The sequence below is a fragment of the Aplidium turbinatum genome, chromosome 13 (genome assembly GCF_918807975.1).
Source record: "Aplidium turbinatum chromosome 13, kaAplTurb1.1, whole genome shotgun sequence".
NCBI lineage: Eukaryota > Metazoa > Chordata > Ascidiacea > Aplousobranchia > Polyclinidae > Aplidium > Aplidium turbinatum.
In genome coordinates, this window is record NC_137484.1 from 1016194 (window position 1) to 1028619 (window position 12426).

At 36.6% G+C, this 12426-nt stretch overlaps 1 protein-coding gene across 1 annotated transcript in view; it reads left to right on the forward strand.

Moving 5' to 3' along the window:
- LOC145782571 (protein spire homolog 1-like) overlaps positions 1-12426 on the forward strand; it is a 118033-nt gene that overhangs the window by 85159 nt on the left and 20448 nt on the right. The window contains exons 6-8 of the mRNA XM_082594382.1: positions 1465-1554; positions 5125-5242; positions 5856-5950. Coding sequence (XP_082450508.1) covers positions 1465-1554; positions 5125-5242; positions 5856-5950 — 303 coding nt within the window. The remainder of the gene's footprint in view (positions 1-1464; positions 1555-5124; positions 5243-5855; positions 5951-12426) is intronic.

Sequence of the window (12426 nt, forward strand, 5' to 3'; positions counted from 1 at the left end):
TTATAAGCTGAGGAGAGAGAACCTAACCTTTGCCGAAAGAGGCAATTCCTGCAAGGCAGCAGGTTGAACGTTATTTTTCTTACGGTGCCCATCACTCGTCTAAAGTCAGCTTGTCTGGTTTTAATACGCACGCAAATAATAAAGAATATTCATGCATTTTACTGCACAAAAGAGCAAAAAGTCTGTGAAAGTTTTGAAATAGATTATGTGAATGAACATTCTTCTTTTGCACTTACCATTGATCCAAATCGATGCGTAGTGTAATATATACTAATCAAAAAAATAGAGAGTAGGCAACTACAATAAATTTATAAATTCAACTGTGTTGTGAAGCTTTTTTGTCACACAAGTGTGGCTTTATTAATAACTAGGCCTACACATTTATCTTATCAAAGAAGAAAGTTTAAAGTTATGCGTTTTTAAGAATGATACGTACTGACAAAGTCATTGTTGTTTGGAAAAAGCTGTGCAATACCCTTAGTGCAATAGTGCAACAGTGCAATACCCTTAGATTAATTTAATGTAGTAGTTTAGCCAACTTTTTATTTCCTGAATACAAAATATTTGTGTTTTTGGTACGTTTTTGCGCATGTGCATGTCTGTCATGCGCACAAACTAATATTACCACTTTTCCATGTTTTGCAATAAAACCAAGACGAAAAAACTGTTTGCGGCTGTCTTTACAACATTTTTAACGTGTTTTAGTACTGTAGCAAACAATATTTGAGTTTTATATGCAATAAACAAAAAATGATGTCAATGCAATACAAGGCAATTTTACATGTAAAGTAATTTTCAGGGTAGAGGAGAGGTTTTCGGACAAAAATTTCAAAAAAATTATATATACCAGAGATCTTAGAATATAATGTTGTATACTAAGCTCCAGGCTAAAGTTGAAATTAAATTTATCCTCCCCCCCTATTGTCAGTCAACACGTGGAAGAATTGGCTAACCATTTTGGCCACTATTTTCCGGAACATGCAGATTCTCGACATGGAAACTTTTGGATCAACAATCCATTCATCGAACATATCAACACATACGACCTTAATCTCCATAAAAAAGAAAGTCTTAAGTTTCAAAGCGGTCACCAAAGCCAGACTTTCAAAAAAAATTGGCTGTTCCCGTTATTGGGAATAACACGAAGATGAAGAGAGCATCTACAATACAACATCATGATATAAACATTTCCCAAGTTATTTGCTATCACAGGGAATATCAAAAATAGTTTTCATGTAAACAAACCAAATTTGGGTGATGTTACAGTAGTTTAGCTTTGTGTTTCTGTTTTTTTATTTTTTATTGACAAAGCTAACTTCTGTTTCATGATTTGAAGTTGGTGGTATTGTTTTACATATGAATTTCCAACTGGAACTTAACAGTTAGCATATTTGAAAATATTTCAATTTGTGATGTTGAGATAATAATTTTCGATTTTGAAATTTTGTTTGATGTGATATGCAGGTACCCGCCAATCCACTTCAGCCTGTTGTAAAGAAAACCGCTCATGATGTAATTCTAGACGTCATCCGCTCAAGACCGAATCTTTCACCGGTAATTGTCTTTTTGTAGAAAAAATAACACTTTAAAATTGTTAAGAAATATATATGGCCATACTTAATGTTGAGTATTGTACAATTAATGTATGTATTAATGTGCAATTATCTTTCCTCCAATTTAAATCACTAGATTTATGGAAGTTTGATATTGTGTCTGTCCGTTACCATATTTTTCATGAATTTGTGTATATTGTAAATAGGGCTTTAAACACCAAGACTCTCGAGATGACTAGGTGTGGAGTCAGAAAGGGAGGGTGGGAACTAGCCCTAGCGCATTAGACGCCCCTTCATAAATTGAAAAAAAAATTGAAGTAAAAAAAAGTTATATGAAGATTTTTTTTTATTAAAACGATTTTTTTTTATCACAATTATATATAATTGTGATACGTCAATGAAGACCATGTTTTGAGTCAGGGAAATATCAAAGATGTTTGTTCTAACAATTATTGGTTACTCACTGCAAATGTCATTGACAAGTTTTGATTGCAAGTGAAGAGAGAGTAACTGTCAAATGTTATTCTAAAGCCAACATATCAGGATCAACTTGGAGATGGCCAAAGGATGAGGACATCCACGATTACCCTATAAGTGATGTTGTGCAGGCTATAGCCACTCCACGCCTTATTCCTGGAGGAGAGAGAAATGTTTCTTTTTACATACCAGAACTTCATCACATTTGGGGATACCATGACTGAAATTGTGTGAACTGACTTGACAAAGTCGTAAATTTCCATGAATTAAAGATAATTTTCAGAATTTATATCCAATCAATAAATTGCTTTTATCTTCCACTAGTGACAAGTGACTGCTATGATGATGCAAATATTGATAAGAATATAAAAATATGGTAAGGAATGAAAGAACAAGGGTAGAAAACACTTCAGCAGGGCTGGAAAAAGCAGGGTAGCACCACTATTTGGAAATGCATGACAACAAATTCGGAAATGTACCGTATGCAATTATGCGATTGCCGTCGAAAGATCAGGAACCTCGTTGGCTGTCGATGGATCAGAAACCTCATCGGCTGTCGATGAATCAGGAATCTGTCGAAGACTACGACGTGAAGGTAGTATCCTCTGAATCCTCGTCTTCTGGCGAGATGTAACGCAGACGTAGCTGGTTGATATGGCATCTCCATATATTGGACCTCGAGGGTTCACTCGAACCTGGTGTTTCCCAATTGAGGATTCATCATTATCATCGGTCTCAAATCAAGGGCATGTATTGAGGCAAATGAGGAGGTCACAGAGAAGACGCCAACCACCCCTTCATTATGGGTGGTCGTAAGTTTTATTGGGGAGGTGTTGTGTATTTTGGTTTGTTTTCGTTGAAACAATGTACCTTGCCTTCGTTCCCCTTAGGTCTTCTCTTTTGCGTTTTGTCAATCAGCGCTTCTCGTTTTGTTTCACAATATATTTTGGGTGCAAACCTTTTGAAAGTATAGTTTCTGTTATAGTCGTCATTTTATTTACGTTGATATTATGTAACTTGTAACCTGCCTCACTACATAATTACATTCAGCGTTTTCTGGTACAGACGCTGGAATTGATTACCACCGCACAACGCGTGTAATCAATTAAGCGTTCTGTACCACGTTCCTCAGTTGATTGTTTTGCGTTTCTTTCTTACTATATATTGCGTTGCTTTTATACACTGAATGAGTAAGTAACAAGAGGTAAATGGTTTTCTCACTTGGTTGGCTACTACTATTATTATTGCTTATTTTATATTAAACGTCTGGAAATACAACAGTTTCATTCTTGCGATTTTGAATACAAGTAGAAAACTTTTGTATGACTCTTGTTGAATGAGTTAAAAACACAACAGCAGTGGACCGTAGTTTTCTAGTAGCCGTTTCAAAGCTTGAGAGAGCTTTTGTTGAGTCCATGCTTAAGTCTCCACCAAGAAGGATTTTGTTATTCTGGAAGTTATGCTGCTCCATTATAATATAAATTGGGTATAGGTCGGATTTGTAGAAGGGGTGTCTTGATTTAAGTCGCTAGGTTTTTGGTTCTTGGTTTATTTGTTAAACTACTGGAAGACTTTCTGCTGAGCTGTGAATTTGTTAGTGCAAGTTTGAAATTGCTGCCAGTCTTCGGATGTGTGGTAGAGGAATATTGCACATTGTTGGTGACCGTTGTGTGGGGTACATTTCAGTGTTCCAGCGATCAGACGCATTGTGGTTCGCAACTGTACGTCAACTTTGCTTGCATAGACTGTTAGACTGACTGTGCCCAGACAGATATAATAAGCAATTTACTCTGCGACAGAGTAGCGTAAAGCCAGAGTGGAAGTTTTTATATGTAAAGAAATGTTCATCAGATTTTTTCGGCAAATTGATGTGATAGCTGACTTTTGCTACCTTAGTGATACCATGTCTTCTGGAGGGGGGTGTGAGCATGCGGTTATAACTCGGTGGAAGTCAGCCTGGAAAAAGTTTAGAGAACTCCTCCCTATCCTCACAAGCAAGCAACTTCCTGCTGCAACCAGAGGTCAAGTTTACTCCAGTTGTGTGAGGAGTGTCATGCTCTATGGCTCTGAAACGTGGGCTACTTTAGCAAGCGCCTACAACGTAATGACAGAGCAATGGGCCTGCCTAGTCAAGCCTGAAGACAACATCCAGTTTGCGACTCTTCTATCAAAGCTCAAATTAAAAGACATCAGTGAAGTCCTCCAATTAGGCAGACTGAGATGGCTTGGTCACGTTGAACGCAGCTCAAGCTGGATCTCACAGGTCAGATAGTGTCAACACCGCAGCACAGCCGGGTCAGGGTAGACCAAAACTTTCTTGGGAAGAACTTGTAAAACGTGACCTTGTAGCCCTGAACATGGACTCTGTCAACCCAATAAATCGCGAGGTGTGGAGGGAAGACTTCGTTCTCGACAGACAGACAGGCCACACCCTCGACATGAGAATTAATTCATGGCCTGTTTAATCAAAATTGGTTGATGATGATGATGATAGACAGATAGACATGTGGACCTAACAACGCTTGATGAATACACAATCCATTGGCTGCTGCGCCTGGATGTAACAACGTAATCTGTGGCGGCCTCAAACGCAAGAAGAAGAAGATGATTGTTAAATATAAGGACAGAAACTTCAGAAGAATGAGGAAGGGGGATCTCTTGCCAATTGTACATCAGGATACACCCATTTTCTTCTATTATTACGATAGATTGCTTTCGCATTCACCATGCATAACTAGCAGTCCCCATTTGTTTGTTAGACCAGAAAGATATTTTTACACATTTCTTGCTTTATGAAGTCATTGACTGCTTTGAGTTGTTTAAGATACTATTAATAAACAATTATGTTGACGTTCTGCAAATGATATTCCTTAAAAAAGTTTAAATGCGATTTGATCTTTTTGAGGTACATGAAAACCAGGCAAAGTCTAGCATCACAGGGGTCACACCACATCTGAAAAATTCGAGCTGTTTGGAAACAACTGATTACATGTTTGAGATCAGTGCCCCAAATATATTTTAATTAGGTCTATAACATTCCAGGAACCAAAAGCAATACTTGGTTGGAAACCCCAATTATGTTTCTTTCTGACAGGCTCACAAACGGGTGCTTGCCCCAACTCCTCCACAGTCTAAGTCTTTGCATGACCGACTGATTGAACAGATTCGTGGCCATTCTGTCCCTTTAAAGCATGTAGAGCAGATGGTGACCTGTGAGTACCTTGCAAACAAATGTGTAGGTTTTGAGTACGTTACTGTAGCCATTGTATTTGTGTTGGATAGCTACTGTAGTGGTGCTTCAGATCCGTAACCTTGGCTCTGGCATAAATTTCTTTTCAATCTCTTGCAAATAAATTTCAGTTTGAGAGAAATTGCAATTGCTATAAATCACTCTACAAGTGGTATTGAATAGTGTCTTAAAACGAAACTTGATCTAGTTTGAAAAGTCTGAGTGAAAGAGATTTTTTACATGACGAAAGCATAGTATTGTGTTAAGGTGTTGAAAATATTCGATTTAGCATTCAAATATATATTCTAGGCGATTGTTTTTAGTTACAATTTGAAAAAGACTTAATAAATAAAGTAATACATAAACGAATTTATGCTGAAGATGATCTAGCTGCTAGAAATCGATTTTTAGCTGTTTATGAATGAACTGACTCGTGTGAAAATAAATTCGAATATATCGCAAGACATGTCCGAGTTATTCATATCAAGCATTGTTGTGGATTTGACACCTGTCAGAAGATATTTCATTTTCTTATTAAATAAAGTAGTGATTTTAAGTAACCTAACATTGGTATATGTTGTCGTACTTTTCATCAGGCTCATCAACAAGCGAATGTTTACCAAAGTCATCATTGCGACGTCGACTTCCAAAGCCGGAGTTAGATGACATGGCAGATGATGACCACGTACCGGTTTGTAACTTGTGTGACGTGTGTCTGAATTATTAGGTCATTGAGTATTGAAAACGCAACAAAAACAAGACTAATTGTGGGGTTTTATTTTTCCTTATTACATTAAATTCTTGTAACTTGCAGCTTTCTCCAAATTTATCATAAAGAAATTGAATTCGACATAAATACAAGAAGTTTGCTACTGGACCCTTTGCATCCTTAATTAAGGGTGAAAAGTTTTTGGTGTGTAGTATTTTGTTATGAGTTCATTATGGAATACAATTGAGTTTTTTTTACTAAATGACCGAAATCCATGAGAAAAAAGTTTACGTTAAAACGGAAAAGCACTACGACCACAATTCTGGCTATGTGGTTGCTGGATCACTGCATCGCCTAGGCAATATATACCAATCACTTGCTTCATGTATGAGTCTACGCTACATGCCACTTCAAAAATTATTCCTGCAACTAAAGTTAAAGGCTCCCTCTTTGTGACTTTCTCTTGATACAATCATCCAGTGGTCATACACGGTACCAGCGCAGCATACTGAAAGGAAGATAGTTAGAATGCAGCATGATGTACTAAGACCTGGCATGATGTATGCTTTCTGCATTAGTGTGCTTTCGTCATACTAATGCAGCATGATATACTAAGACCTGCCCTTAGCCAATTTTGGTCATGCTTTAAACAAATTTCATTCCAGCTGAACAAACTATAGGCCTTGCCACTGTCCCATCTACAAAGCAACAAATAAAATGCATTGTGTCGGGGCAAGGAACAAAGCTACTACCACCTGTCTCGTCTTATTGCTTTTCACCACCTGTCTCGTCAGCTTCACTGTCTAGATCAGCGTTTCTTAACTTATGCGCTGTACCGTAGAAGGTTGCTAAGTGTGCCACATAAAAATAGAAAAAAAATGTTATATTTAAAATTAGGTACAAAAGTATGTGTTCTCTAAATCTGAGTCAATAAAAGTTTATTATTTCAATTCTTATTTGAGGGACATCTAAACAACATAATTAGTGGGTGCAGTGGCCGGAATGGCCCGTTTCGGCGAGTCCGATTCGGCGAGTCCGATTCGACTAGTCCGATTCGGCGAGTTCCCTATTCGGCGAGAGCCTTTTTCGGCGAGTGCCCTATTCGGCGAGTTTTTGAAATTTTTAAAAGGAAATTATCGGGTACCGTAGCCTAATTACAATTGCCGTTTTTACATCGTTTTAACGTCGCTAAACGTTGAAATCGTGCAGAAAGGAATAAAAATAAAATGTTTGAACTATTAAATTAAAATTCGTCATATCAGTTCAGTTAGTTTTATTTCTGACCATCATATCAAAAACAATACACGTCAACATAGCAAAGGTCGAGAAAAATGTAAAAGCGACAAAACGCGAAGTTAAAACGTGCTTGTGACCGAAGTAAGTTATTGAGTTGAAAGAAATTTGGCACGGTCGCAACACCTTCGGAAAAATTTAAGATATGAAGGGTAAATAAAACAAAGACAATGTTACAAAAAAAATCATGTTTATGTCTATAAGTTAGTACTTTTGAATAGTTAAAATGATTAGTTTGGATCAACAAATGTGTGACCTACAGCTTAGATTGAAAGGAAATTATCGGGTACCGTAGCCTAGTTATCCCGACCAGCAAAAATTTGTTCCAAGAACCCAGTTAGCCTAACAGTTCATTTTTACATTGCAGTAACAGAATAAAAAGGCTAACCAAATGTGTGGCCTATCGTTTTAACGTCGCTAAACGTTGAAATCGTGTAGAAAAGAAAACTTTGCTGACTAGGATACGTTGAAACTGAAAAACATTCACAGAAGCCCTACGATACGTTGCATTTTTAAGATAATGTATCCAGACGTTGAATCAATGTACAAATGAAATGTTATGCTAAATGGGTTCTTGGAACAATTCGAAAGGCTTCTGTGAATGTTTCTCAGCTTCAACGTATCCTAGTCAGCAAAGTTCTCTTTTCTACACGATTTCAACATTTAGCGACGTTAAAACGATGTAAAAACGGCAATTTTTGCTGGTCGGGATAACTGGGCTACGGCACCCGATAATTTCCTTTCAATCCAAGCTGTAGGCGGCCTACAGTAGGCCACACATTTGGTTAGCCTTTTTATTCTGTTACTACAATGTAAAAATGAACTGTTAGGCTAACTGGGTTCTTGGAACAAATCGAAAGGCTTCTGTGAATGTTTCTCAGTTTCAAAGTATCCTAGTCAGCAAAAGCTCCCTTTTCTACTCGATTTCAACGTTTAGCGACGTTAACACGATAGGCCACACATTTGGTTAGCCTTTTTATTCTGTTACTACAATGTAAAAATGAACTGTGTTCTTGGAACAAATTTTTGCTGGTCGGGATAACTAGGCTACGGTACCCGATAATTTCCTTTCAATCCAAGCTGTAGGCCACACATTTGTTGATCCAAACTAATCATTTTAACTATTCAAAAGTACTAACTTATAGACATAAACAAAATTTATTTTATTTTTTTTTGTAACATTTTCTTCATTTTATTTTCCCTTCATATCTTAAATTTTTCTGAAGGTGTTGCGACTAGAGATGTAAAAAAACGGTTTTTTTTGTTTTTAAAAAAAACGAGCTCGTTTTTTTTGTTTTTTATCGTTTTTTTTGTTTTTTATTCGTTTTTTTTGTTTTTTTTACCTATTTTTTTATTAAATGTCACAATATGCAGCAATTAGGGTGAACTCATTGCAATAGCGTCTCTTTCAACAAAAAAATAGTCTCATAACTCGTATAACATCTTTCAAATGAGACAATATGTCTCTCAAGTCTCAACACACGAGCCATAAAGGTTTCTCATCGTCTCAAATAGTAACACAGTGTCCTATGGTTGGCACATCTCAAGTATTGTCTGTAATTTGGTTCAGCCAGTTGTTAAATGCAGTACCACACTCGTGTACAGTTTCGAAGCCACCTGGGATTTTGGTTAATGGGCATGTTACGTTAGGACCAGGTGGTCAGGGTCCTGTTTCTCTACTTCACAAAGGCACTTTTCACCAGCACACCATTACCAGTACAACGTCAAGAGATTGTTCCAGTTGATGTGCATTTGGTGCAAACGTGATGAAAATCACACAAGCGGTTCTCGAGTTATAAGTGAAATAACCTTAGCCACTAAGTGGCTTTATAGATAAGGAGCAATAGAAAAACGGCCATATCTCAAGAACCGCTCAACATATTTACATAAGTTTTAGCTCTACCCCCATGTTTTATGGGGTGGGCTATCTGTTTATGAATATTAAAACAAGTTTTGGCTACTACTTTTTGAGCTAAAAAGAAATTAACCTCTTGTCGTTACGCACCAATAAAACCATGGTGCGTAAATTAAAAAAAAAAATAATTGGGTAGAAGAAAGATTGATGACAAGTTTGGCAAAAGCAGTGTAGTGCTAAAGTCCCAACTTTTAGCCCAAATCACATTTAAATGTAGTGAAAGATGGAAACGTTTTGATGTTTTTTTATTTTCCCTGAAGAGATTCAATAATCCTTTGTGACGTCATAGTCATGTTTGTTTTCCCTTAATCACACCATTGTGCTGTCATAGACATGTTTAAAAGAAGTATGGTTATTGGTTGCACTTAATCCATCCAATTTGAACTAGTTTGCAGAACTTTGAGACTTTAGCACTTTTTTTGTTTTTGCCTAACTTTTCGTCAATCTTTCCTCTGCCCAATAAAAAAAATTAAAGTTTGCATCATGGTTTTATTGGTGCGTAACGACAAGAGGTCAATTTCTTTTTATCTCAAAAAACAGTAGGCCTAGTTCTCAAATAAAATAAGTTTTCATCTTTGATGTTTGTTTTGTATCTTTATCCTGCATTGTGGGAATATGGGTAAAACTTTATTCTTGTCAGGAAAAGCATTATAAAGCATTTATTCACTATGTGAACACTGAGCAGTGCTGAAAAACTCCACTTTAAAGGAAAAATTTCTTCATTCAAGGTTGGTAGAATGGTAGTTACTAGCAATAGTCAACATGGGTGGTGGGCATTTGAAAGGAACATTAACCTAAACCTTTTCTGACAAATGCACTAACTTTTGACAGCTAAAAATATCAGTGATAAGGTCTCTTGCATTATATGTCCCAAATAATCTGCAAGAAGCATCAATGACGAAGTGTCCAATCCAAGATCTTACAACACACGAAAAGAATACTTCTGTTTCAACATTTATAAAGCATATACATCGTTGGCAAGCTATCAGTTACAAAACATGTTTAAACAAGCTATTGGCAATAGCTTGCATTAGTAAATTACCACGTCCACAAACAAGGTAAATGTGTGTACTGAATACTGCCACCTTGTTTTGTCAAAATTTCGTCAACCCATTGTGTGTGTACAAGAATAACCAGTACCACAGTATACTAACATCATAAGCTAACTTCCATAAAAGGAAAAAGAAATTAACTCATCTACATTATGTCATGTATCAAATTTCATTAATTCAATGTTTGTCAGGTCTACTGCCACAAACATGCCAGAGAATGAAGAAGAAAGCGAAACAACATAGGTCCTCATAGGACTATGCAAGAACATATGCTGCCAAACACAAACACTTAGGAATTTCAGCACACCAATAAAACTATTTTTAGTAATTTAATGTTTTTCAAGAGCACTATAATGAAACTAAGCTGTAAATTGCAAAAAAATTGCAACTTTTTCAGAAAAATATGAAAAAAAACAAAAAAAACAAAAAAAACCAAAAAACGAGTGTTTTTTTTGGCTCAAGTTTTTTTTGAAAAAAAACACGTTTTTTTTTAAAAAAAACGGTTCGTTTTTTTTGCATTTACATCTCTAGTTGCGACCGTGCCAAATTTCTTTCCATAGGCGCCGACTTTTCAAAAAACCTTGGGGGGCGAGAAAGGTGATGACGTCATAACCATAACGCTATTTTACTCAATTAAAATAGTCTTTGATTAAGCTTAGTGTCTTGTTTATATGAACAAATAGGTCCCAAACTGAATTTATTAGAAGCGCTGCTTGAAAGGATTAGTTTTACGCATGCAGTACGCCTAGTCGTAAAAATTTTGATATTGTTAGCTCATAATTGGAACTGTTGGAAAACAAGCCGATTCATTTCCTTTTCGTGCGAGTGAATAACAACGATCAAGACAGTGAAGTTATCGAAATAAAACGCAAAAAATCATGATCTCAAGCAGAGTGAAAACCCGCTATCAGTTTTATTAACCTCGTTTCGCTAATTACTTTCAAAGCGTTAACAACTGCGAAGTGTTTTCTCTTCTGTTTTTTATCGAAAGTCTTTATAGTCTTTTATTGAATACAGTAGGCTATACTCGAGCGTGGCCTAGACTCGAGTAAAGGTCGAGATGTTCGCAAGTGATTTTCACCTCAAAAAGACAAGTTCAACTAACACGGGACAAGCTGTTGTCTCCAGCTCGGCAATTTTCAAAATGAACGCACTAAAAATCATTGTCGATGTAGATTACGTAAGTGTGAAATCGCGTCGGCCTAAGTAAAACTTTTGAATACGTTTATTTGCAGTGATTCAAACTTAATTTTCAAATTCAATGATTTCTTGTCAATTCTAAACTTTATGCACTTGTTGAGCAATATGCAAAGCTCACGAGACAAAACAGAAAGAGGAGATCATTTTTTTATTTTTGCGTGTAGGATATAATCGTTATTATTTTCACGTAACATTCCATGATCGTTGAAGTCGATGTCAAACCTTAGCGGCCGCATAAAACAATGATGTCAGGTTAGCTAGGTGATAATAGCGGTAAGAGACGTCGTTAATGCAGGCAATATCTGCGACCAAGACCATTAAACACCTTTTCTTTTATCGGTTTTCGATTTAATTCTCACACATTGCGAAGAAAACAATGCGTTCTGTTGAATCATAATTGTCTCACAGCGGGAAGGCCTCGTTGAAAATAGCGCGTCTAATTTAGCTGGTTTACTTAATATTGCAGTGAATAGTTACGTGACTATTCCAGCAGTGCAAGTTACTCTACCATCTACTTTGAAACTTCCATACCGTATGAGAAAGCCATGCGATCAGCTGCTGTTTTGCGGGCAAGAGCAACGTAGGCTTTTCTTGCTTTCGGCATTCTTTAAGACCGTTTAAATTATCTAAATCTCTTTCACGAAGTGTTTTATCTTTGAAACACCACTTGTCATCACCATTTTTGTTGCCCTTCAACCATAAATTTACGGGGGGCGCCGCCCCCTGGAAGTCGGCGCGTATGTTTCTTTCAACTCAATAACTTACTTCGGTCACAAGCACGTTTCAACGTTCGTGTTTTGTCGCTTCTACCTTTTTCTACGCCTTTGCTATGTTGACGTGTATTGTTTTTCATATGATGGTCAGAAATAAAAACAACTGAACTGACATGACGAATTGTAATTTAATAGTTTAAACATTTAATTTTTATTCCTTTCTGCACGATTTCAACGTTTAGCGACGTTAAAACGATGTAAAAACGGCAATTGTAATTACGCTAC